Source organism: Argopecten irradians, chromosome 14 (assembly GCF_041381155.1).
Source record: "Argopecten irradians isolate NY chromosome 14, Ai_NY, whole genome shotgun sequence".
NCBI classification, from domain to species: Eukaryota; Metazoa; Mollusca; class Bivalvia; order Pectinida; family Pectinidae; genus Argopecten; species Argopecten irradians.
Genome location: NC_091147.1, coordinates 11,370,088 through 11,395,265, shown reverse-complemented (window position 1 = coordinate 11,395,265; position 25,178 = coordinate 11,370,088). Strand labels below are relative to the sequence as shown.

Genomic DNA, 25,178 nt, shown 5'->3' with positions numbered 1-25,178 from the left:
CGCTGTGCGGCGCATTTCCAAAAACGTTCTAGCACGTAATGTTCAAACCTTTAACAATAAAAAGTCAGTACACATGAACTAGACTAAAATGTCCATCAATGGATTCTACGTACTATTTAAACAAATGTCTCTCAAATGATTAATTTGTTTATATGTTTTAGCAAGACAATGAATTCATTCTTATTTTGAGTTACACAACAATATGCCGATGGTGTGAAGCCGGTATGTTCAGATCGACAAGGTTGCATATAGGGATTGGATTTCGCTTTTATGTTAACCATGCTTGTATGGAGCAATTCCTCTAAGAATATATCCTATGGGGCGCCTTAGTTATGGTAAACAAAATCGGCTAGTATTCACGTATAGTGAACAAACCTAGCAAGTGTAAATATAATGATATGACGACATTCACAATTATCCTTTCTAAATACAGGTAACTTTTAATCGAAAAATTTCCATGTTGAGAACGCTTTAAAATCATCAAATTGCGTCGTAAAACTCATTTCAGCCATTCTAAATCGTATTTTTTATCTCGGGGGAGACCCCCGAACCAACCGAACTCAGCAATATCTCGCGCCTTCGGCGCTCGCAAAATCATTAAAAAATACATCATAAAACTGGTCTTAGCTATTCTTAATCTTAATTTTTCCCCGCCTTCGGCGCTTGCAAATTAATCAAAATGCATCGTAATACTCATCTCAGACAATCTAAATCATACTTTTCCCGGGGGTGACCCCCGGACCCCCAAACACCAAAATATATCGCGCCTTCGGTGCTCGCAAATTCATCAAATTGCATCGTAAAACTCATTTAAGCCATTCTAAATCATATTTTTTCCCGATGGAGACCCTCGAATCCATTAAACTCAGCTATATCTCGCGCCTTCGGCGCTCTCAAAATCATTAAAAAAACCACACATCGTAAAACTCATTTTAGCTTTTTCTCGCCTTCGATGCTCGCAAATTTTTCAAAATGCATCGTAAAACCCAACTCAGCCATTCTTAATCGTATTTTTTTCCGGTGGAAGCACCGAACCCCCAAACAATCACGCGCCTGCGGCGCTCGCACGCCAATTTGGCCTATTTACGTATTCATTAACTTCCTGTTAGCGTCGCCACTGTCTATAGACGTGTACAAGGATTAAATATATGTATAGTGATAAATGAAAAATTTCTATAATATGGGCTGTGTGTTTGATATCTTCCTGTGGAGCGTGGGACGCTGGGGGATGGGGATGTTAGGATTTACAAAATATTGAGTACCTTTGCCTTTGCCCCCCCCCCCCCCCCCCCATCACGTTTCGTCTTCCTACGCCACTGGCATGACATGTTGTAATAGATAATATGAGAAATATTATACAATCCATGCCATTTAAAAAAAAAACAAGCCATATGTACATGTGCCTACTAACTGAATGTAATGATATTCATTGATATCTTGTCGCGGAAAATACCCATTCTTAGGTAACAGATACACGAAAATATAAGAAAAAACACGATCTTCAAATTCAATCCTACACACGGACAGCTGCAGTTTGCTGTCGTCATTTTTTCATGCATATGGGGAGGTTGTGCGTTACTCCGGTACTGCTCTTCCCAATAAATATATATTTAACTAATGCAAATGCTTAACAGGAGTAATTAAACATATTTTATTATTTTTTAAATAATAATAAATTATGATGTCACATAACGTCAGAGATTTAAATACTATTTAAATCTCTGATAACGTTAACAAATGGCGCGAAATCATAGGATTCGCATACGCGGCACTCCAGGCCTTGAATGGACACAGAAATCTATGCCACGCCGTTTTGTCATAAAATACACTTAATACTTAAGGTCAAATCTTTTGACATTAAGGGCAAAAAATGTTTTTTGCTATTATGTACATTTCACCATTTGGCAAAAGATTTGACCTTAAGGTCAAAAAACTTTTTTGTCCTTAAGGTCAAATCTTTTGCCCCTAAGGTTAAATGTACATAACGGCAAATAATTAATCTATAGAAGTCACTATGCTAAGTTTATTTCTGGTTCAGGACTTATATGTAAAGTCCTCTATACCAGACTCAGACAAAATATAGAGTTTACAGTTAATACATTTTTATCCGGTAATAATAATAAATTAATGATGTATAAAGGCTTTGTAGTTGTATAAGAGTTCTTGTTCTTTCCAATGTTTGTCTAACGCATTTTTGAAGGAGTTTATATTTGGTGCCATCACTACATTCTCTGGTAGATCGTTCCATATCTTAGTAGCTCTTAGTGAAATAAAGTTTCTCCTAATCTCATAGTTAGATCTTGTATGGAATAGCTTCCTCCTATGCCCCCTGCTGCTCTCGCGGTCCATTGCATCTTTCCATAAAGATAAAATGTTACAACATTCGGAGTCATATATTCCATCTAAAATTTTGAAGAGTTCTATCATGTCTCCTCGTATTCTTCTATATGCCAATGTTGGTAATTTCAGTTTCTCCAGCCTTTGACTGTATGCTAGATGTGACATTCCTGGTAGACATTTTGTCGCTCTTCTTTGGACACTTTCTATCATTTCTATATGCTTCTGTAGGTAAGGCGCCCCATACGGGGCAAGCATAGTCCAAATGAGACCGAACTAAGCATTTATATAGCGGAATAAATGATTTGATGTCTAAAAACTGAAAAGTTCTTCTCAAAAGTCCAAACATGGAATTGGCTTTTTTTACTTTCTCTGATATATGGGTGTCGAAGCTTAACGTGGAATCTACAACTACTCCTATATCTTTTTCTTGGTCTATATGTTGCAGTGTTTTTCCATTGAGCTGGTATTGTATAATTTCCTCACGTTGGTTTCTTGTTCTCTGTTTGTGTATCCTCATGTGTTTGCATTTATCTGGGTGCATTTTTAGAAGCCACGTTTCACTCCATTTCGACATTGTATCTAAATCACTTTGCAGATCTAAAGCATCATCTTTGCCACGGATAGCCTTGAATATTTTAGTATCATCCGCAAATAAGTATACGTCTGACTGCACTATATCTGGAAGATCATTAACAAATATCACAAATAATAAGGGTCCAAGAACCGATCCTTGTGGAATTCCTGATGTTACACTTGACCATTCGGAATTTTTGCCATTCACTGTTACCATTTGATGTCTTCCTTTCAAAAAAGATGAAATCCAAGTTTTCATCTGCTGGTTGAAATTATATGAGTTTAATTTATTCAGTAAACGGTTGTGCGGAACTGTATCAAAAGCTTTCTGATAATCCATGTATATACAATCGACTACGTCACCTTTATCTAAAGCAGTTGTCCATTTATCCAAAACTTCTAAAAGTTGTAATGTTGTTGATCTACCTGATAAGAAACCGTATTGTTTGTTGGAGAAGTACTTGTTTTTCCTCATAAATGTTACTATATGATCCCTTATTAGAGTTTCTAGTGTTTCTATAAGTCACTATGCTATTCATACCCGAAAATCCGAATCTTTGAGTTCATTTCTTTGAGTTTATGCTAGAAAATTATTTCATCATATACTTCTATAGTTTAAAGTGCGTCCTTTTATTTCTAAATGATGTCTTCTACATCAAATAGAAAACAAAATAAACAAGTAGAGCTTCGCTCTTCCTATGCCGTGCATGCATGATTCATATTAAAACATCTGGCTGTGCCCTTAAATTTAACGCCTTGCCTTCAGATTTTGAAAAGTGTTTTGATTTTTTTTATATATATTTATTCAGTATCTAAAATGCATGTAAACCCCTTTTTCTTAAATTGAAGATTGTAGATTTCTAATGCAGAAAAAATCTCAGGGACATAGGTTTTGCCGGTTTTTTTGCCTGGAATGATATCCGTAACTCCGGCTCCGTGTCGTATATTATATTCTCCTAAAGAGGGCGCTGCGATAGTCGAGTACTTCCTGTTATGGTTTTCTGCAAAAGCGGTAAGTCTAGAAATCGGGGCCTGATGATCAGATAATCGTTTAATATTCCCGTATGTGCATCATAGATCCACTTCATAATTGGAAGATGGTTCATGAATATTCCATATAGACGGAATATCACGCATGTGTCTTGAATTGCCAGAGCTGACGTATATTGCAAGTGACAGAGAAGACATGAAACAACAGACCAAACAGCCACTGACAGAGTAGGCCTACCTGAGAAAACACAAATCAGTCAGTCTGTGACGTTGTCTTTTTTCACTGCTAGTCCTTTGGACCAGTAAACCCATCTTTTTTTCTAGTCCGACTATTCAATCACTAGTCCAACTGTTTTGCTTCAGCACTTCGGCCAATATCAGTTTTAAACTGATAGTCAGATCACAGGGCCTCGTTACTAATGATGTAAATAGACGTTACCTATCTTATATATATCATCATTAGTAATGAGGCCCTGTGGTCAGATAGTGACCGAAGAGTCTGGAATTAATGCATGCATTCGTGATTGCGAATTCTAGAAAAATGATGCATCCGGACTGAAATAATCGCATACAGAATGCATTCAAAATGTATTATGTGTTGAAAATACAATTGACCACTGCAGATATAGTATTTTAAAACGATTTTAATTGGGCGGGAAGCCACTAGTCCAATCGGACGAGTTCATTATAATTAGCACTAGTCCGACCGGAAAACTACTAGTCGTGGGGATCGGGCTAGTGCTTAAAGTCACAGAGTGAGACTGATCAGGTCAGGAAGAAGTCATGATACCACTATTATAGTGGAATGCCACTATAATAGCTTATTAATATAGCTATATAAACAGTGGCTAAATGCATTAATTCTTACAGAAGAGGTATACAGTAAAACCCCTCTAACTCAAAAACGGATTCCTCGAATACCCGCTATTCGTCGAACTGGTCGTACGGTCCCGACCGTCTCCCTATATAATCTATGTAACAAAAACCCGGATAGCTCGAACAGCTATTCGTCGATTACCCCTTATTCCTTGGCCCTGCAGGTAGGGCGTTAGAATTGTACCTGCTGCCCCTATTGCATGATCGTAAAAGGCAACTAAATTTAGGATCTTATCTTTTCTTTTCTTCCTAACTGACTTTATCTTTCCGAATGCCTTCCTTGGCACCGCCTCACTTTTGGCCTTGAGTTGAGCGTTCGCCCCTGTGAGGAAGGTTGTGGGTTCTGTCCCCTGGCCGAGACACACCAAAGTCTATAAAAGTGGTAGTTTCTGCTCCTGCTTAGCGCTCAGCACATGGGGAGTGGAATGACTGGTTTGCCCGTTGTCAGTATAATGTGACCGGGTGTGGTGTGTTGCTTGGTGTCTTCGGCAGCATGCTTCAGTGATATAGCACTATAAAAAGAGCAATAGTTCCACTATACAAGAAGACACAACATGAATATACCGCAGTCTCCCAAAACACGCACCTTGCAAAGCATACACACAACACACCACATACACGGGAGGCGTCCTTACATGACCATAGCTGTTAATAGGACGTTAATTAATCAAACAAACAAACCCCTTATTCCTCGAACAGAATTATATCCCGGTCTCATCAGATACATAGTATTTACCCATGTATTCGTCGAACAGGTGTTCAGCCCTTGAGATTTTTTTACCTGTGTCACACCTGACTGCACCGACCGACATGGATAATTGCTCACGATCTTGTGTTTATACAGTTGGCGTGTCGAGCCTTTAGGTAATTAAGATATTAACGGTGTCATTATTACCTACCTACACAATCGCAAGTCGTTGTTTGATGCTAACTTTATTTGAATATTTCAGATCTTCGCTGTAAATACGGAAGTTGTTGATCCGTGTTAATAGAAACTATGCATTGTGAAATGACAAAAGAGGCGGAAGATATTGCTGACGTCTGCCTAATTATAAAAGTGTTTTTTTTAATTTCTTTGTTGGTTTCATTCGACAGGCTAACAGAATGTTATTTATCGAAAGATGTAAAGGATATCAAACGATATATGCAAAGAATGTTGAAAGATAGGGTAATTAAAATGTCATTGTCGTGCATTGTTTGTCATAGTTTGAGACCGGACATTTTGACTGTTGATCATGACCAACCTCGGATGAGTTGAATACCCCATATTCCTCGAACTATTGACCTGGTCCCCTGCTGTTCGAGTTATAGGGGTTTTACTGTATGTTGCAAAAAGCAAGAGTTTTTGATACTATGTACATTATCCTTGTCCTAAGATCCCGATAGTTGACACAATAACAATGTTAAAATTAAAAACTCACTAGTGACTTTTTCTGTAAAATCATCGTTTTTGTGGCTGGAAATTGTAATTGTTGTCTGCATTTGCTTATTAACTAATTTCTCATTCATCTAAAGGTCACAATAACTTGCACATGTTCTCCAATATTTGTGCCAATCAAGTCAGGTTTGCTTCAACCTAAAGGGGATTTAGAAGTCGGGGAAAACCAGTAACTTGCGTATTATACGCAAACTAGTGTATTATACCCCAATTTGAGGATGGATTTGTCACTAAAAATAGCCGTAATCGCTGAAATTGTTATACTTTTCAAAAACTCGCATTATTACATGCCAAGATAAAGTGCAATTTACTAACATTTGTGCAGTAGTATCATTTGTTACTTGGGAACTTGATGCAACTTTTCTCAAAGTATTGCATCTATTTTCAATACTTTCGGACATGCAAATAAATCTCATTTGTGCATTTGTGTTATGTTTCATTGTTAAATAAATGCAATTTGTAAAATATTTGGGACAAATTAAATTTAAAGCATTTTTATTTATTATTAGTAACAAAATTGAATCCATACTCCAATTGGGGTATAATACTCTAGTTTGTGTATAATACACAAGTTATTGGTTTTTCACCAACCTGATAAAATGTTTTGGTTATAGACACTAAGTCTGTTAATTGTGTCTGTTGGAGGTACGCAAGTATAACAAACTAAATTTAATCTAATTAATACCATTGAATTACAGTTGATTGACCATATCAGGACGTTATAGCAGCATGTCTGTCCTCAAAGTGTCTGTGTTGGTATGACCACTGATACCACAGCACTGCACAATGGCACAGAAAGACCATAAAGAGCAGAAGATCAGCAGTCACCTGAGTTCAGAGTCGGTCAGAGTTATTGCCGAGTCTGTAAGTTTTGGAGGACTACCTGATGAAGCTGCAGTACATTTGGCAGAGGACACAACCTACAGGATAAAATTACTGCTACAGGTATTTCAAACTAATTCACGAAGACAAAATAAAAATATCTCATTCTAACACATACTTTCTGTCAAATAATACTGTTGTAAGGTAAATGTGACAGTGAAGGAAGCTACTGACATTGTTTTAAGAATTTAAGAGTTTCTAATAAAGAATTGTCACTGATTCATATGATCGTTTATTGCAGGAGGCTGTGAAATTCATGCATCATGGGAAAAGGAGAAAACTTTCAACTTCAGATTTTGATCAAGCACTAAAAGTCAAGAATATAGAGGTATGCTCATATGTTATACTGGATTTTAAACTGTTCTAATGCAGAATATAGAGGTATGCTCATGTGTTATACTGGATTTTAAACTGTTCTAATGCAGTAAATGTCAAATTGTGTCTTAAATTTGTATACATGTAACTTTAAATAACTGTGCTGCATTAAGTTTGTCAGACCTAGATCTGCCTACTCCCTTTGAACAGAACGTATTAATATTGAAACCCTCGCTCCTCAACTCGTGAAATTGACTCTTTAGTGTGACATCCTGAATTCTTTTAATGATTTCCTGTAAAATATATTCTACACACCAATCCTGAAGGCATCCAATACTAAGACTAATACAGAAGATGTTTTTTTTTTTAAAATCATCACTAACATTACAGTATTTGACCAAATACATGCCCAGAGTGTCCAAACAATTGAGAAAATATATATATCAAGGGGTGCTTTATGGGACCAAATTTTGATGTATTGCTAAAATTTCCAAAAGAAATGAAGTAAAGATATCCTGTAATATTCATTTCACTTATTCAGAATTTAAAAAAAAAATCAAATCAAATCAACATTTGTGAATTTCATGGCATTGAAATGAGGGATGAGATGCTTATATAGGGATGTAGGTGCTTCTTCTGTTGAGTGTTGTAAAGTGTTTGAGAATTGTTTTATATTTCGGTCAAAATTATTAGAAAAGTTGACTTAACAGACAGTACTGATATGTGATAATAGGAATAAAACAACCAAGATCGCCCTCCAATAAATTGGTGTCACTTTCGAAAATTGTCAATATTCTATTTATATTATATGAAACTATTCGTTTCTTCACCGACAGCCTGTGTATGGATTTCAACAATCCACTGAATGTATCCCGTTCCGGTTTGCCAGCGGAGGAGGGAGAGAGTTACACTTCACCGAGGAGAAAGAAATGGACCTACAAGAGGTCATAAACTCTTCTCTTCCTAAAGTACCACTCGACTTGTCACTCAAAGGTAGTTTCCTTTTGTTCTTATGTATTACTAATATGGTGTTCTTGTAGTTCCTTTGAAATTAACTCTAAAGTCTAACTGCCCGTAAGTTACCTTTCACAGGTTTTGTGCTGGGTGTACTAGAAATGGGATCATTATAATGAGGTCCCTCTGTATAATGTTGTACAGTATAATTTCATTCTCTGAGGATATTGGGACGGTGTAAATGAAAATAGAGTTTTGAGTCCTATGATTGTGTGAACGTAACTTGCATAGCTCCATTTTTCACGATTCTATACCAACACTGGTGCATCATTCATGTTTAAATTATATCCAATGAATACATGTAACCGGAACTTTGATGACTTTACAGAAAAAACGTTAAAGTGAACAGTCAGGCAAGGATGGCTTAAGTCGGTGAAAATGGGGTGAATGTATCCAGTATAATTTCTTATGAAATAGGAAAATAAAATCTCTCGTCAAAATCTGTCTGCGTACAAAGAAATTTATTTAAAGTATGGAAATTCTAAAACGTCCTCCCGGCTCACTATGTCAATGGTTACATTTCCACGCAGCCTTGCTTTCAATGCTTTCAACTTTTCTTTACTTTAATGGTCAGAACTGGGAAACTAAGCAGAACTTGACCGTCATATTAATATGTGAGAACTTTTGGAAGGCCAATGAACGCATTTAGACTGGTTTTCTTTGCCCGACTATTCACTTTAAGATTGCAAATAAATTGACCTGAGAATTATTGACATATTGTTGGATCATGTATGCTTCAAAAACCAGCTCGCAGAAGTTTAAATCTACTACATTTAAATTTTCTCATTTATAGCTAAAATCACAAAAGTTTTTGTCCATGTAAATATTTGGCAGATGTTATACGGTATAATTGATATGTAATACATGGTATGATCTGGTTGCCTTCTAGCTCATTGGCTGAGCATAGATGGAGTCCAGCCATCTATCCCAGAGAACCCACCACCAGCCACCAAGGATCAACAGAAGAGTGAGATTCTGGATACTGGAGTTAAGAGTGCTATTGATAAGATTCAGAAACCAAAGGCCTTGATGGAGACAGTTAAAGCGAAACATCGCCATAAGGTAGCCGATCTGGCCAAGGTGAAAGAACTCTCTACCCACGAACTCTCTGTGGTAAGTATGATGATGTCCTGAAGGAATCCTTGTAGGTCATGTTAGGAACAGTTTTCTCTATCTGCCTATGACACATAAACACAGAAGATTTAATATGACTTTTGTACATTTTTCATGACATTCAACTCGTCTCATACTTATATTATTATATCATCTCATTACACAACCTTAAACGCCGGGGTTACATAATATACACACGCTCCATTATCATTATACCCTCATAACCTTAACAAAATGAAAATCTATTCCTTAAATATCATCACATTGATCATCACATTGATCTTCAGGAACAACAGTTGTACTACAAGGAGATAACAGAGGCCTGTGTTGGACCAGACGAGGCTCGTCGATCGGTATGTCTTATATTTCTTTTAAAGTAATGATAAATATAGAATCAAAATTAAGTGTTCATTTCATATGAGATTTTTTTAAATGAGTCTACAAAGATAGACTGAGATCCATTTGTTGCCAATATTGAGCTGTAACACATATCATCATCAATTTTGAGACCTGCTGACATTATTACAAGTGTTTAATTATTAATGATTACACTTTATTTTTGTTGCCAGGAAGCACTACAGAGTCTTGCTACCGACCCAGGTCTTCACCAAATGCTGCCACGGTTCAGTAGTTTTATATCAGAAGGGGTGAGTTATCATATATGTTCATATGTGCTTGAAAATTATTCAATTTTAACCCACCTGGTCCGAAGGACAAAGGTGAGCTTATGCGATATCGTTCCTTTGTCGTCCTTCAACAATCGACTTCTTCTTCATAACCGCTGGTTGGAATTTAACGAACTTTGATTGGTAGCATCCTTAGAAATTTGTATTGGGCTGACCACCGGGGGAGGGGGAGGGGGACTGAGGGGCGGGGCAAAAAAGGGTCAATTTGGCTATTTCCATATAAATGACTCCTTCTCTGAATCTAAACATTGGATAGCACTCATATTGCAATGGTAGCATCCTTATGGGGTGGGGATTCAAAATTGCACAAATTGTTGGGCTGACTCCCTGGGGACCTGAAGGGCAGGACCAAACAGGTCAATTAGGCTATTTCCATATAAACGACTTCTTCTCTGAATCTAAGCATTCAATAACTTGTAATGTAATAGTTGCATCATTAAGGGGTTGGGATGCAAAATTGTACAATTGTTTGGGCTGACCCCCCAAGGGCCTGAGGGGCAATGCCTTAAAAGTCAATTTGGCTATTTTTATAAATATATACGACTTCTTCTATGGAAATGAGCATTGTATATCACTCATATTGTTTTGTTAATATCCTTATGGAGCGGGGATTCAAAATTGCACCAATTGTAGGGCTGACCCCCTTGGGGCCTAAGGGGCGGGGCCAAAAGGGTCAATTGGACTATTTCTATATAAATGACTTCTTTTCTGAAACTAAGCATTAGATAGTACTCATATTGCATTGGTAACATCCATATGAAGGGATTAAAAATTGTACAAATGATATGGCTGATCTCCCAGGGGCCCTTAGGGGTGGAGCCAAAAGGGTCAATTTGGTAATTTCCATACAAAAGACTTCTTCTCTGAATCTAAGCATTTGATAGCACTCATATTGCAATTAAAGCATCCTTATGGGATGGGAATTCAGCATTGTATGAATTGCGGGGCTGACCCTCTAGGGGCCTGAGGGACGTGGCCAAAAGTGGGTTTGGCTATTTCTTTATAATAATATATTACAACGACATCTCCTCATAAATTAAGCATTAGATAGCACTCATATTGTACTGGTAGCATCGTTATGGAGTGAGGATTCAAAATTGTACAAATGGTGGGCCATGTTTCAATTTTGCTATTTCAAATTGTAAGGTTTTTATGATGATTACTGAATAAACCAGGTGAGCAATACAGGCTCTCTGGGCCTCTTGTTTATTTTAAATGTTTTTAAGATAGGATTTGAAAAAAGATTTAATTGATGTGTGATTAAGTCCCTCCTTCATAAATAAGGTCATTGGTGTTTGGTAGGTTGTAAACATTTTGGATTATGTATTGGTGTCTAGATTTGTATTCCTGTTAAGTTCTTTCTGAACCTTATAGAATGAATAAGTGTATCGTCTTGAATATGAATAAGTCTTGAATATGCAGGGTTCTCACTAAGTTTTTGAATACATGGTTGAAAATTTATAATAGGTGGTTGAGGGCCACAAGCCCCCATGGGGCCAATACTTATCTCTGACAAAAATAGCCGGTTGTAAACAAGGAAATACACGGCTGTTTTTGCCGGCAACCGGCTTTTAACGAGAACCCTGATATGACTTATGTATTCAAACACAAATCACTGACTTAGTGTTTTAACAGTATTATTAAAAGTTGGTATTTGTAAAAATCTAATTGTTTGATATACTCTATTTAACTACATGCTATTGTCAAAGTTGTGGACATTCAACAGTGTAATTGTTTACACATAGCATTTCAATACTAAATATTATTTTTGTAGGTGAAAATAAATGTGGTACAGAACAACCTGGCTCTGCTGATCTATCTGATGAGGATGGTGAAGTCTTTGATGGATAACCAGACGCTGTATCTGGAAAAATATGTAAGTTTTTATCATGTGTTGTTGAGACCTGTTAACTGATTAGGACAGTGTTCTATTCATCATTAAATGATCCACTATTACTTGACCTTCAACATGGTTTTGTCTAGTTATGACAATTTATTTCATAAGTTGAATCTCCTGAGAAATATAATTTTATGCAAAAATTTTCCGAAAAATTAAATACCATACACAGATTCATTTAGATTGTAATAACTTGATTTTCAGACCTCATCAAACATTGAAATACAATTCAAATTTTGTATTGCTATTTAATTTTTTTTTGAGTTGTCAGCATTTGGATGTTTAAAATGTAATGTTTGTACTTACAGGACCCCCATCCCATCTTATTATCTAGTTACAAATTAATGACAGTATTAAGACTCTATGTGTTACAGTTACAAGAGTTCCCTCCCCTTATTAAGTAACACTTTGATGCAATTACTTGATTCCAACTCTCTGATTTACAGCTACACGAGTTTATCCCAGCAGTGACTACCTGTATTGTAAGTAAACAGCTGTGTATGAGGCCAGACGTCGACAACCACTGGGCTCTGAGAGACTTTGCGGCTCGTCTGATGGCACAGATATCTAAGTGAGTAGATATTTATAAATATCACATAGCAAATGTACTCCTCGTGTCACCTGTTAGATCTTTGTGGACAAGTAAAAGTAAACATTTGTCATTTGAAGGCCTGTTAGATCTTTGTGGACAAGTAAAAGTAAACAATTGTCATTTGAAGGTTTTCTGTCTAGTTTGCTTGAGAATTACTTTCCTATAACAGTGTCTCTATTCTATTTCATCTAGAGTATTTTGACAGAAATTTTATACTACCTGGTAACCGAATATCAAAGATGCAGTTACAAGTTCTGTCTAATTCTAAGTTGACTACTTCAGTAGTATGGTCTACTTTATACAATGCATTTTTAGCCCACCATCATCAGATGGTGGGCTATTCAAATCGCTTTTTGTCCTAGGTCCGTCGTCCGTCCTTCCGTCCGTCCGTCCGTTAACAATTCTTGTTATCGCTATTTCTCAGAAAGTACTGAAGAGATCTGCCTCAAATTTCATATGTAGGTCCCCCTAGGGCCCTAGTTGTGCATATTGCATTTTGGGATCAATCGGTCAACAAGATGGCCGCCAGGCAGCCATCTTGGATTTTGATAGTTGAAGTTTGTTATCGCTATTTCTCACAAAGTACTGAAGGGGTCTGTCTTAAATTTCATATTTAGGTTCCCCTAGGGCCCTTGATGTGCATATTGCATTTTGAGACTGATTTCTCAGAAAGTGCTTAAGGGATCTGTCTCAAATTTCATATGCAAGTTCCCCTAGGGCCCTAGTTGTGCATATTGCATTTTGAGACTGATCAGCCAACCAGATGGCCACCAGGCAGCCATCTTGGATTTTGAAAGTTGAGGTTTGTTATCGCTATTTCTCAGAAAGTAAAGAAATGATCTGTCTCAAATTTCATATGTAGGTTCTCCTAGGGCCCTTGTTGTGCAAATTGCATTTTTGGACCATTTGGTCAACAAGATGGCCACCAGGCAGCCATCCTGGATTCTGATAGTTAAAGTTTGTTATCGCTATTTCTCAGAAAGTACTGAAGGGATCTGTCTCAAATTTCATATGCAAGTTCCTCTAGGGCCCTAGTTGTGCATATTGCATTTTGAGACTGATCAGCCAACAAGATGGCCACCAGGCAGCCATCTTGGATTTTGATAGTTGAGGTTTGTTAACGCTATTTCTCAGAAAGTACAGAAATGATCTGTCTCAAATTTCATATGTAGGTTCCCCTAGGGCCCTAGTTGTGCATAATGCGTTTTGGGACCAATCGATCAACATGATGGCCGCCAGGCAGTCATCTTGGATTTTGATAGTAAAAGTTTGTTTCTGCTATTTCTCAGAAAGTACCGAAGCGATCTGTCTCAAATTTTGTATGTCGTATGTTTGAAAAAGTTTGAAAAGCAGAGAAAAGATCCATCTCTCCATTGTCAGACATAGATCATTCTTTGGTGGGCGCCAAGATCCCTCTGGGATCTCTTGTTACAGATGGTGTTTTAAAAGGAATCATGGCATGTATTTTTGGCAGATATTGTATTCATAATTTATTTCTCCATCTCTTCCTTTTATACCAACAGAAACTTTAGCACCAACACTAACAACATACAGGCTAGGATAACGAAGACCTTCAGTATGGCGCTCCAGAGTGACAAGATCGCCCTGGCAACACAGTACGGGGCTGTGGCGGGGTTGGGAGAACTGGGCTCAGAGGCAAGTATCCCCCTTACATCGGTGTTTGATTTATAAATAAGTAATTATAATAGATAAATCACAAGTTTTAGAGATATTTCTACGTTTTGAATATTGGACAAGTTTTAGGGATACTTATGGTTAATTATCGCTGCCATTCAGATGTCCTTCATCTTCAAAACTCCTTGGTTTACTGTCACTTTTGTTATATCCTTTGCTGGACTATATCATAGTAAAACTGTATTATGATGTAAATTTGTAGATGTAATAAGAACTTTAATATCATTGTTAGATATGATTTACTTTAATCCATAGGTGATCAAGTCGTTCCTGTTGCCACATGTACATTCGCTGGGGGAACACTTAAAACAGACTGTTGATGCTATAGTTCTCAACAATGTTGACAAAATTGCAGCTGACAACATCAAGAAGATGCTCACAGTAAGTTTTGTACACCAATCGTTTAACTTTACTTTATCACTGATTTACAGTAAACATACATGTGTACATTTATTTATTTGGTGGAGTAAAAGTTTAGGTCAAAATGGATTTTGAACAGGTTAGCTTGGTATTTGCCCATTCATATTATCAAAGTGCTATTTTAAAGACACAACAGTTATATCTTTAGCACAAAATGCCAAGCATGAAAATTGGTAAAATATGATTACTACTAAATGATGTACATTTAGTTACTCCATTGATTATGCTATGGAATATTATCACCAAGATAATGTTGTTACAATTTCAGTAAAGTCTCATACTCTTTTAAACTTGATGATAAGCCGGCTTCGAAAATAAGCTATAGTTGAAAATAAGCCTGTAGCTACCTACGGGAAAAGCCACCATGAAAATAAGACTGATTAGAAAAATAAGCCTGTTTAAAGTAACTGACAAAAACGGTACATGTATACATGTAGTCCAAGGACGTATCCTTGATGTAGTTGAATTCCATAAATTATGTCATCAGTTTCTTTATAATGTAGATATTTTTTCTATAATCTTTTAGATAAATTTACAAAATGAAACGCATAATACTTGTAAGTAATATTTGTGTATACATATAAGTGAATGTACTCGGTGGGTAACGTATATAATTATTTAGTGCAATTCTATATATGTTGCAGAAAGAGTACATGTACTCTTATAATTAATTGATATACATTTACATTAATAGATATGCTAATTGTTTGTTTACATTTATAATATATGCAATACCATATTTGACTACAGCTGAAGTACTTTAGAAAGTTAGCCCATTCGAAAAAAAGGCAATACATGTACTTGAAAATAAGAGTGATCAGTTCTTTATATCTATCAAACAAACAGGCAAGATACGCTGAAAATTACCTCCTTTTGTTTTGTACAGAAATACATACCCCCCGTTCTAAAAGTTAGCCGGAGTCCCAATAACAGTGTAGACAGTTACATCTCAGAGTTTGGCTATGTTGGTCAGCTATTGTTTAACGCTGTGGAACGGGAGAGGCGGTCATCAGGAAGTGGTCAGTCTGCTGGACCTGGTCCAAGCAGGCCTTCTGTACATATCCCACAGGTAAGAACTGGTGGGTCAAAATCTGGTCTGGTAAGTTCAAATATTCCCGTAATTGGCGATGAGCATAAGAACAAGTTGCAGTGATAACGTAATAGGAAAGTGGTTTTAAAAGCATCAGAGTTGATTATCAATTATTGTTACCTTTTAATTTGTAATACATGAATTGTTGCTATCTGTTACAAAGCCAATGTTTTACTAAATATATCTCGGTCTGTTTCAGCCGAGGATGGTTATCCACCCCGGATCACAGCCCAGTACTCCGTCCACACCTCGACAAATCTCTCTCTCTAACAGCATTACCATACCCAAAACACCAACCACTCCCTCTATAGGAGGACAACAGAAGTTTGTCATCATGTCATCACAGCCACGTCAGCCAACACCCACCAGTAATCCTCTCAGTATGACCAGCGGCGCTGCCGGGACAACCATCGTTAAAGTCATGTCCTCTGGAGGTCAGGGGTCAACCACCAGTACAGGGTCAACTCCTTCTACTCCACAGCCTAAGATTGTGGTTGTGTCTATGCCCCAGGGGAGTGGATCGTCCGCCCAAACCCCTGGGGTACCAAGTACCAGTATTCTGGGATCAGACATGGGTGTTAAAAGTGTGTTCAGTGGACAACCTGCTACAAACTTCTCACAAAAGAAAGACCAAGACAATAATTGGTCCTGACCAGGGCATTTCTATCATTATTTATATGTAAACCAATTTTTATTCACATCCGATTCACTTTCGCGAATTTTGTGATCAAAGTAAATTTGCGAAAGTTTATCTCTGACAGCAAATTACTGGTAATATCTACATCATCGATACTGATATGAATTTTCAGTCAATATTGAAGTCTGTGAATGTTGATCTTTGTGAACTTGTTTTGAATTGGAAGTTGTAAATTTAAGTAGCTGCGAAAGAAATTTGGTTTACCTAATTCATTATTGTGTTCTATCATTCGGATCATTTCACTGATTTATATGTGGTTTGAGTTTAAAATCACAAATCAGAAATTACTTCCAACATTTCCTAATATTCAAATTTTTGTCTTTGTTTTCATATACAAATTGTATGAGCTATATATGATTTGAATAACGCAGTATCATAAATAAAATCAGGTATTTAGATTGAAGGGCATATAACTCAATCAGGGCATGAATCAGTTGTTTAATATTTTCCCTCACCAAGACAATGTATGGTGTAGCTTTACATGTTACTGTAACTCCAGTTTCTACCATTTCTAAACAAAAGAAGCAGTAAAGATTTCTTACTTTTATAATATTTTTTCACTCGTTTGTTGATGTACTATATTTTATGTAAGTGTAATTTTACATAATCGACTGTAAATCATGACGTGACATAAGGTCCACAAAATATGGAGGAAACATATTAATCTGTACTATTTTTTTTCTTTTTTGTAGGATTGTCTTTTTCTCTTTTTTTTTTTCTTCATTCCAAAATATTGGCTTAGATTGGCTTTAGAAAAAATTTAAGGAGTGAAAGAATTATATACATTGGTAAGACCATCTAAGCTTCAGCAGTATGCTAGCTACATGCTATATATTATGTTTGATCATTGTTAATGAGGTCTGGAATCTACAGAATAAATGTTTCCTTTGTGGCTGTTTTAGACTTAGACTACTGTGTGTTGATAACACTTTCTAAAGTGATAGTGATTTTGCTTGTAGCATAAAATAATAATGCGCAATGCTTGAGCACGACTGAAAACGAACTGATTAATTACCTCCAATAGGAGAGTTCGACATACAAGGGACATAATCATGATAATACAATATTATCACATACTGTAAGTGTGGATCAGGTTATACGTTAGTGCTACTCACTCCAATGTCAGTTTAATGATGTATTTTAATATATAAAAAAACTTTGGATATGTTCATTTAATGTCAGTATGCTGATGATAGTGTCCCTTTAAAGCTGATGGGAAAATAATTGTCAATATCTTCAATGAAGATGGAAAATAAAGTCTGCTATACTGAATTTTATTTTTTTATAATTTGGTTTCTAAAAATTTGCACAACTAGTTTAAGCAATAATGAGTGACCATTCTCATCCTAGGTGTAAATCACACTGACCTTTAGCTCCTAGATACAAAGGTCACAGTTACTGTGTTTCTTACAAATCTTCAACAATTTCCACATCAATGAACAATATGTGCGAGTCCTTTGAACACATATTTAAAAAGAGAAGGCAAAAATGATATATTTACATTGCCACTGCACAGTTTACTGTACCTATTTGTTGCTACTAAGCCTAATGTATGTTGTTTTCTAATATTAACATTGGCAGTTAGACTCTGGCGCACTTATACCACAATCAGAGATCAAGAGCTCATGGAAACACTGGGTTTTATTCAGTGTGAGGATTCACTGAAAAAATGCTTAAATTTATATTCTTGAAATTGATCAATATGAAAATATATTCTAATTGAAATATCTGAAATGGATACACCCAATGTATGTTACACACCAAAGCATGTCAAAAATATGACAACCAATGCTTAAATACCAAATCAACAGAGAAGATTGTTGCGCACATAACAAATGTGTTGTCTTCCAACAGTCTTTTTGATTGGACAAGATTTCCAACATCTGGTGAAATCAATCGATTGAGGAAGATTTGATTGATGAATTATTCATGATATCACAGCAAATGCTCTGGGTAAATAAATGTCTGGGATTTACAACTTGACTGAGGATGATAACCTTTGGTGTCCCGAACAGGACTCTTACATATTGTTTTCTGTGATCTTCAACCACTACAAAATTAGGATTCTGTAAACATGGATATTTTCGTGATTAGTACAGGTAAACATTTGGTGATTAGTACAGGTAAACATTTGGTGATTAGTACAGGTAAACATTTCGTAATTAGTACAGGTAAACAAATTTGTGATAAGTACAGGTAAACATTTCATGATTAGTACAGGTAAACATTTCGTGATTAGTACAGGTAAACATTTTGTGATTAGTACAGGTAGCGATAGATACTGGGTACACCTGTACATAACATAGTTTGCAAACAAGAGGCCCAAAGGGATGGTCATCTGACTACCTTGGCAATAGTAAAATTAATTATATATGATATCACTTTGTCAGGATCATTTTCAATTTCTTTCAACAAATTTTATTTCAAACAAGAGGCCAAAGGGCCTTAACATAAAGGAAATTAATAAGATATAGTGTCATGGTAGCCATCTTTGATTTGGGATCAACCAGAGATGTAACGATACTTTGTTGGTACCATGTCAGAAACATTTCATGCAAGTTTCAGCCAAATCGCACCTGTAGAACTTGAGAAGAAGTTCAAAATGTGTTTTCAAGATGGCAGCTGTGCCAGCCATCTTGGATTTCGGATCAACCCAAAAAATAACAACACTTTGTCGGGACCGTGTCAAGATCATTTCATGTAATTGCAAGTTTCAGCCAAATCGCACCGGTAGAACTTGAGAAAAAGTTCAAAATGTGTTTTCAAGATGGCGGCCATCTTGGGTTTTGGATCAACCCGAAAAATAACAACATTTTGTCGGGACCATGTCAGGATCATTTCATGCAAATTTCAGCCAAATCGCACCGGTAGAACTTGAGAAAAAGTTCAAAATGTGTTTTCAAGATGGCGGCCATCTTGGGTTTTGGATCAACCCGAAAAATAACAACATTTTGTCGGGACCATGTCAGGATCATTTCATGCAAATTTCAGCCAAATCGCACCGGTAGAACTTGAGTAGAAATTCAAAATGTGTTTTCAAGATGACGGCTGTGGCGGCCATCTTGGATTTCGGATCGACCCGAAAAATAACAACACTTTGTCAGGACCATGTCAGGATCATTTCATGCAAGATTCCGCCAAATTGCACCGGTAAAACTTGAGAAGAAGTTCTAAATGTGTTTTCAAGATGGCGGCTGTGGCGGCCATCTTGGATTTCGGATCAACCCGAAAAATAACAACACTTTGTCGGGACCATGTCAGGATCATTTCATGCAAGATTCAGCCAAATTGCACCTGTAAAACTTGAGAAGAAGTTCAAAATGTGAAAAAGTTAAAGCACGGCGGACAACGACGGACGAAACATGACGACTATAGGTCATCCTTACCCTTTGGGTCAGATGACCTAAAAATTGAATACATATACTGTACCAAACATTATATGTGGGTGAAATTTTCGAGCTTAAACGCCCTTCGCATAATAAGGTTAATTTCCCATTCTCATATTTCCAAGAATAGAAAAACAAATAGATAACAAAGATTATATAAGATTACAAAACATGATTTATTTTCAACGCTGATGATATATGTTCTTGCATCAATGTGATGCAGCATTATTGTTCCTTGAAATTAAACTGTACAATTCAAAAAAAATTCAACGTGATTTTCATTATCCTCACACACATGTAACCTCTATATAATAATTTATCACTAGTCTTTGTTTCCTGTCTTTTTCCGCACCATCTCCCTGAATTGTGACAAAATCTTTGTTTCCCTTTTAGACCGTTCCTCATGGTTAAATTTAGCCAGAGCTCGCTTCTCGTCCGCGCTGTAAATCTGGTTTTCTTTACGTAGACGCACAGCCTCCATACGACGATGTCTGCAGATAAACACAGATTTAAAAAAAAAAAATATACATACCGTATAAAGATAAAACAACACAGGGAAAATGGGCTATCTCCACATATTAAAGATTAAAGATATTTCAATTTTACCTTTTTTCTAAATTGAAATTTAGATACAATCAAACCTGTAAAGACAACTAAATCCAAGTGAAATAGAAACAATATTTTTGCAGATGAATGACCTTTATACACGGGTCAGCTTGTGTGGAGACCCAAGGATAGCTGTTGTATTATAAAGCAGGTGGATTTAAGTCATTGTTGCTACATGGAAGCAGTTTTTACGACACATATCATAATGCATGAATCATGTTTATTGAATTGAACACTTCACAACAAAATCTTCTCTATAAATTCTGAAAAATTTATTGTAAAAAGAAATACCTTTAATTCATGAACTGATCAGAAGTTGTGCTTAATAACAACAAACTCATCATCATAAAATTCAAAAGTACAAACCTGCTGCCACTCATTACATAACCAATATCTTCAAATGACACAATTTCGTCGCTGGTCAGACCGATTTCTCCTCTGCGTGGGATACGCTTGCCCTCAGCAATGTAAGCTGCCATGGCTGCACCTTCTCCCGGTAACAGGGCCTTACCATAGCTATAAGTAGAGAATCAGGGTAAATATAATGTCACACTAACAAGATGTTATCATAAAAGAAAACGATGCTTTACCACAGGTTTAATAAAACGTGTGTGCATTAACTGTCTTACAAAAACTGCACATATTTTATGTCTATTTATAAACCTTGTTTTCATCACTATCTCTGTAAAGCAGTGATGGCTTAGTGGTTAAGAGGTCCTAACATATTAACACAAGCCCTCAACCTCTGGGTCGCGAGTTTGAATCCCATGTGGGGCAGTTGCCAGGTACTGACTGTTGGTCGATGGTTTTCCGGCTTTCCTCCACTAACAAACCTGGCACATCCTTACATAACCCTGGCTGTTAAACTAATAAAACAAAAACCCTAAAACCATCAATATCTTGAATAATCTTAGGCAAAATTATTGTAGTTGTAGTTGTAACTTAATAACCAATACACCTGCAGGCTACAAGTACTTGGCCAAGATAAATTTCAAGTTCAAATAAAAAGCTGTTTAAGGAACCGTTGTAATCATGAATTCTTTGTCAAGTATGTTCATTCATGTTTTACTGTATTGCAGATTATGTGTTTCTAAATATTCCATCCGAAAACAAAATTTGTTTCTGATAATTTTACTACTTAACATTTTTCAACTTACTCTAGTTGTTTGTTGACAGATGATTCCACATGTTCAACAGGACCAACAATATCTTCATCACTCCCATCCCCTTCCTGTTTCTCTGTAAACATGAACAACGTACAATGAGTTATGACTGGATATAAACACTAGGCTTCAGAAGATCACGCCATCAGTGTCTATGGATTCTGTCTTACAATAGACATATACTGTAAACCAACTTTCTCTTGTGTGTGATTTAATTTTAAAATTCTACCTTTTTTGACAAACATTTATATCAATCTCCCATAGGTCATGTTTGCTTAAATGATATAGCACTATAAAAAGGGCAATAGTTCCACTATACAAGAATACACAACATGAATATACAGCAGTCTCCCAAAACACGCACCTCGTACAACATACACGCAACACATCGCATACATGGGAGGCTGTCCTTACATGACTATAGCTGTTAATAGGACGTTAATTAATCAAACAAACAAACAACACACAAATTTTGCTTAAAGGTATTTTCATTTTTCACTTGTATTCAATAGCATGGTGCTGTACTTTCAACAACATAAACATTAAGCAGAAATTTCTTACTTTTCTTCTCCACCCAGACAATCTCTTCCTCCTCTTCCTCCTCTGAGCTGTCACTTTCAGATTCACTCTCGCTGTGTTTCCTCTTCTTCCTTGCCTTCTTTGATTTCTTTTCTTTTTTGTGTTTCTTACTGGAGAAAAAACAATACATTTCAGAACAAGGACATAGTCATTCAGATCCCCCACCAATGGAGATATCAAAGCTGAAGTAAGTTTGATTGTGGAGACTTATGTGTATGAAAAAAAACAGGAAAAAGGAAGTTGAGCTAAAGAAAGATGGAGTATAATTCAAGTAGAGCGGGGCTGCAATTGTTGAATCAGGTATACAGCCTTGACATTTATATTTGGAGTTCCGTGCATATATCTCAACCGGTTTTCCAGTTATGCTGTGGAAACGAAGCTGGTACAAAAATATGATATTTTCAGCAATGTTTCCATGGTTATGGAAAAAGTGCAAAAAAAGAAAACCTAAAAATAGCAAAAGGCACTACTAGACCATAAGAACAATGTGTCTATGAAGTTTCATGGAAATATCTCTGCTGGTTTTAGAGTTGTGCTTCGGAAACGATTCTTACACAAAAATCAGCCAATTTCAGCAATGTTTCCATGGTTATAGAAAAAAGTACAAAAAGTGAAAACCTTAAAATAGCAAAAGGCACTACTAGACCATAAGACCAATGTGTCTATGAAGTTTCGTGGAAATATCTCTTCTGGTTTTAGAGTTATGCTCCGGAAACGAACCTGGTACAAAAATATGATATTTTCAGCAATGTTTCCATGGTTACGGAAAAAAATGCAAAAAATGAAAACCTAAAAATAGCAAAAGGCACTACTAGACCATAAGACCAATGTGTGTATATGAAGTTTCGTGGAAATATCTCTACTGGTTTTAGAGTTATGCTCCGGAAACCATTTGTACATACAGACGGACAGACGGACGGACGGAACCCATTTGTATATCCCCGCCAACTTCGTTGGGCGGGGGATAATTACATTTAATAGAACTCCGATTGCATTACAAAACGTCCATCAAATTACATCAATCAGGTATTTTTTCCATATTTCATGTTTTCAAAGAATATCTAACAGCAAGTTGACTATTGTTTAAACTTATCAGCGGAGTTGCATTTTTTTTCTCTTGTTTGATGAGTGTACATATTCAAAAACAGATCAAAATAGTGAGATTGAGACTTCAGGTATATTCTGTTAAAATATTGAATATGGCGGTTTCGAGATCCCAAAATGATGTGAGTTAAGTACAATTTATTGTTACAATGTGACGCTACATCAAGTTGGTACACTACCCAAATTGGTACACTACCCAAATTGATACACTACCCAAATTGGTACACTTTTAATATATGTGAAACAGAATTTTCAGTTTACAATCTAAACTGACAATAATTGTTCTGAACAAAAATTCAGGTGCTTAATAGTAACTGTGACATTTTCCATATGTCATATTCTTTCCTGTTGCTTACTATCTACATTTAAACGTGAAAATAATGAAATCAGGAAAAATCCGGGAAACAACGTCGTGCAACAACCATAAAATCACCATATACATGTATATTAGAATTATGAAACAAATTGCAGTATGGGATATTTTTGACAGATCTGTGACTTAAATACACTTAAAATGTTTGAAATTTCCTGAAATGAATTCAAACATTTTTATCATGTCTATGGACATTAATAAATCATTAAATCAAATTTAGATGTACTTTTTTGAGTACTCAAACCTGCTTCAAAGCTCTCTATTTATAAATATATGTACTGCTGACAAGTAAACAAATCATGAAATTAAAACTGAAGGCATCTATTTGTGAAATGTTAAAAGAAAAATCTGGATTTAAGCACTCATTAGAAAAAAAAAATTAAGATTGTCTCCAAAAAGTGTACCAATTTGGGTAGACCTGATACTAACCATAGAAGACAATAGGGAAAAAAACTTAAAATATCAATCAATAAAATTAATATTATCTTGTCTCACCTGTGCTTTTTACTACTTTTCTTCTTTTTCTTTTTACTTCCTTTCTTCTTGTGCTTTTTCTTTTTTCTTTCCTCTGATAACAAAAATACAAGAAATATAGAAAATCTTAAAAACAATTATAAGTAAACTAAACACTGAAGTCCAAACATCATAGACATGTGCAAAAAACTATTGAATTAATTCAAAATCAATGGAATAGAGATTCAAGGTCAAAAAGTATATAAACTGGTAGAGTAAAAATTGTCTATTAAATCAGTATCAGGCTATTTGGTCGGTAAGGACAGATTTCTGGATTATACAGATTTTAGTTTAAGAAGGAAAATGTTATAACATGAAGGCAAAATTGATAAGGCTCCAGAATGGACAAGAGCCGGTTTTGACATATTACTCTGTACTGTTTTCTTTTGTCAACTAACTATTTGATTCAAGATAAACAGCATTATGGCATACCTTCTGATTCAGAACTCTCACTTGGGGACTCAGACTCTGTTTCTGGTTTATTTTTCTTATGTTTCTTTCTATTTTTGTTTTCCTCATCAGACCTGTAATAAACAAGACATAGTACAATTGTATCACTATCCATTCAGTGTGGAATTAGTACACAAAACTCAAATTTCATTACCAGACCTTCTATTGAATCATAGCACTTACCATGAAATGTGTTTTCAGGTCTACTTTTTCCAAAAAATGTATATCATATATTGTATAACATAAGAATATATCATTGTGTTTGAATACAAATTTTGAAACTTCTAAAATCACCCACTCTGTTTCAAAGAGAAACATATTTTATTACTTAAGGATCTAATAAACTTCATATTGCAATCTGGGTTCCCCTAAATGATCAAATGACT

At 35.9% G+C, this 25,178-nt stretch overlaps 2 protein-coding genes across 2 annotated transcripts in view; one reads left to right on the top strand and one right to left on the bottom strand.

Annotated features, from left to right (window-relative positions):
- Window positions 1-3,868: 3,868 nt before the first annotated feature.
- LOC138307197 (transcription initiation factor TFIID subunit 6-like) lies at window positions 3,869-17,895 on the top strand. The gene is made up of 13 exons (XM_069247830.1): window positions 3,869-3,925; window positions 6,916-7,162; window positions 7,341-7,427; window positions 8,251-8,407; window positions 9,318-9,541; window positions 9,829-9,894; window positions 10,111-10,188; window positions 12,002-12,103; window positions 12,571-12,695; window positions 14,240-14,372; window positions 14,667-14,792; window positions 15,718-15,900; window positions 16,121-17,895. Exons 2-13 carry the CDS (start codon window positions 7,004-7,006, stop codon window positions 16,571-16,573), a joined length of 1,893 nt encoding a protein of 630 aa, XP_069103931.1. The 5' UTR covers window positions 3,869-3,925; window positions 6,916-7,003; the 3' UTR covers window positions 16,574-17,895.
- A 2,267-nt stretch (window positions 17,896-20,162) lies between these two features.
- Window positions 20,163-25,178, bottom strand: part of LOC138306841 (NF-kappa-B-activating protein-like) — a 39,370-nt gene continuing 34,354 nt past the window's right edge. Inside the window, exons 4-9 of the mRNA XM_069247339.1 lie at window positions 24,775-24,866; window positions 24,325-24,397; window positions 22,335-22,462; window positions 21,768-21,849; window positions 20,977-21,126; window positions 20,163-20,495 (exon numbers count right to left, since the gene is read on the bottom strand). Coding sequence (XP_069103440.1) covers window positions 20,327-20,495; window positions 20,977-21,126; window positions 21,768-21,849; window positions 22,335-22,462; window positions 24,325-24,397; window positions 24,775-24,866 — 694 coding nt within the window. The 3' untranslated portion in view covers window positions 20,163-20,326. The remainder of the gene's footprint in view (window positions 20,496-20,976; window positions 21,127-21,767; window positions 21,850-22,334; window positions 22,463-24,324; window positions 24,398-24,774; window positions 24,867-25,178) is intronic.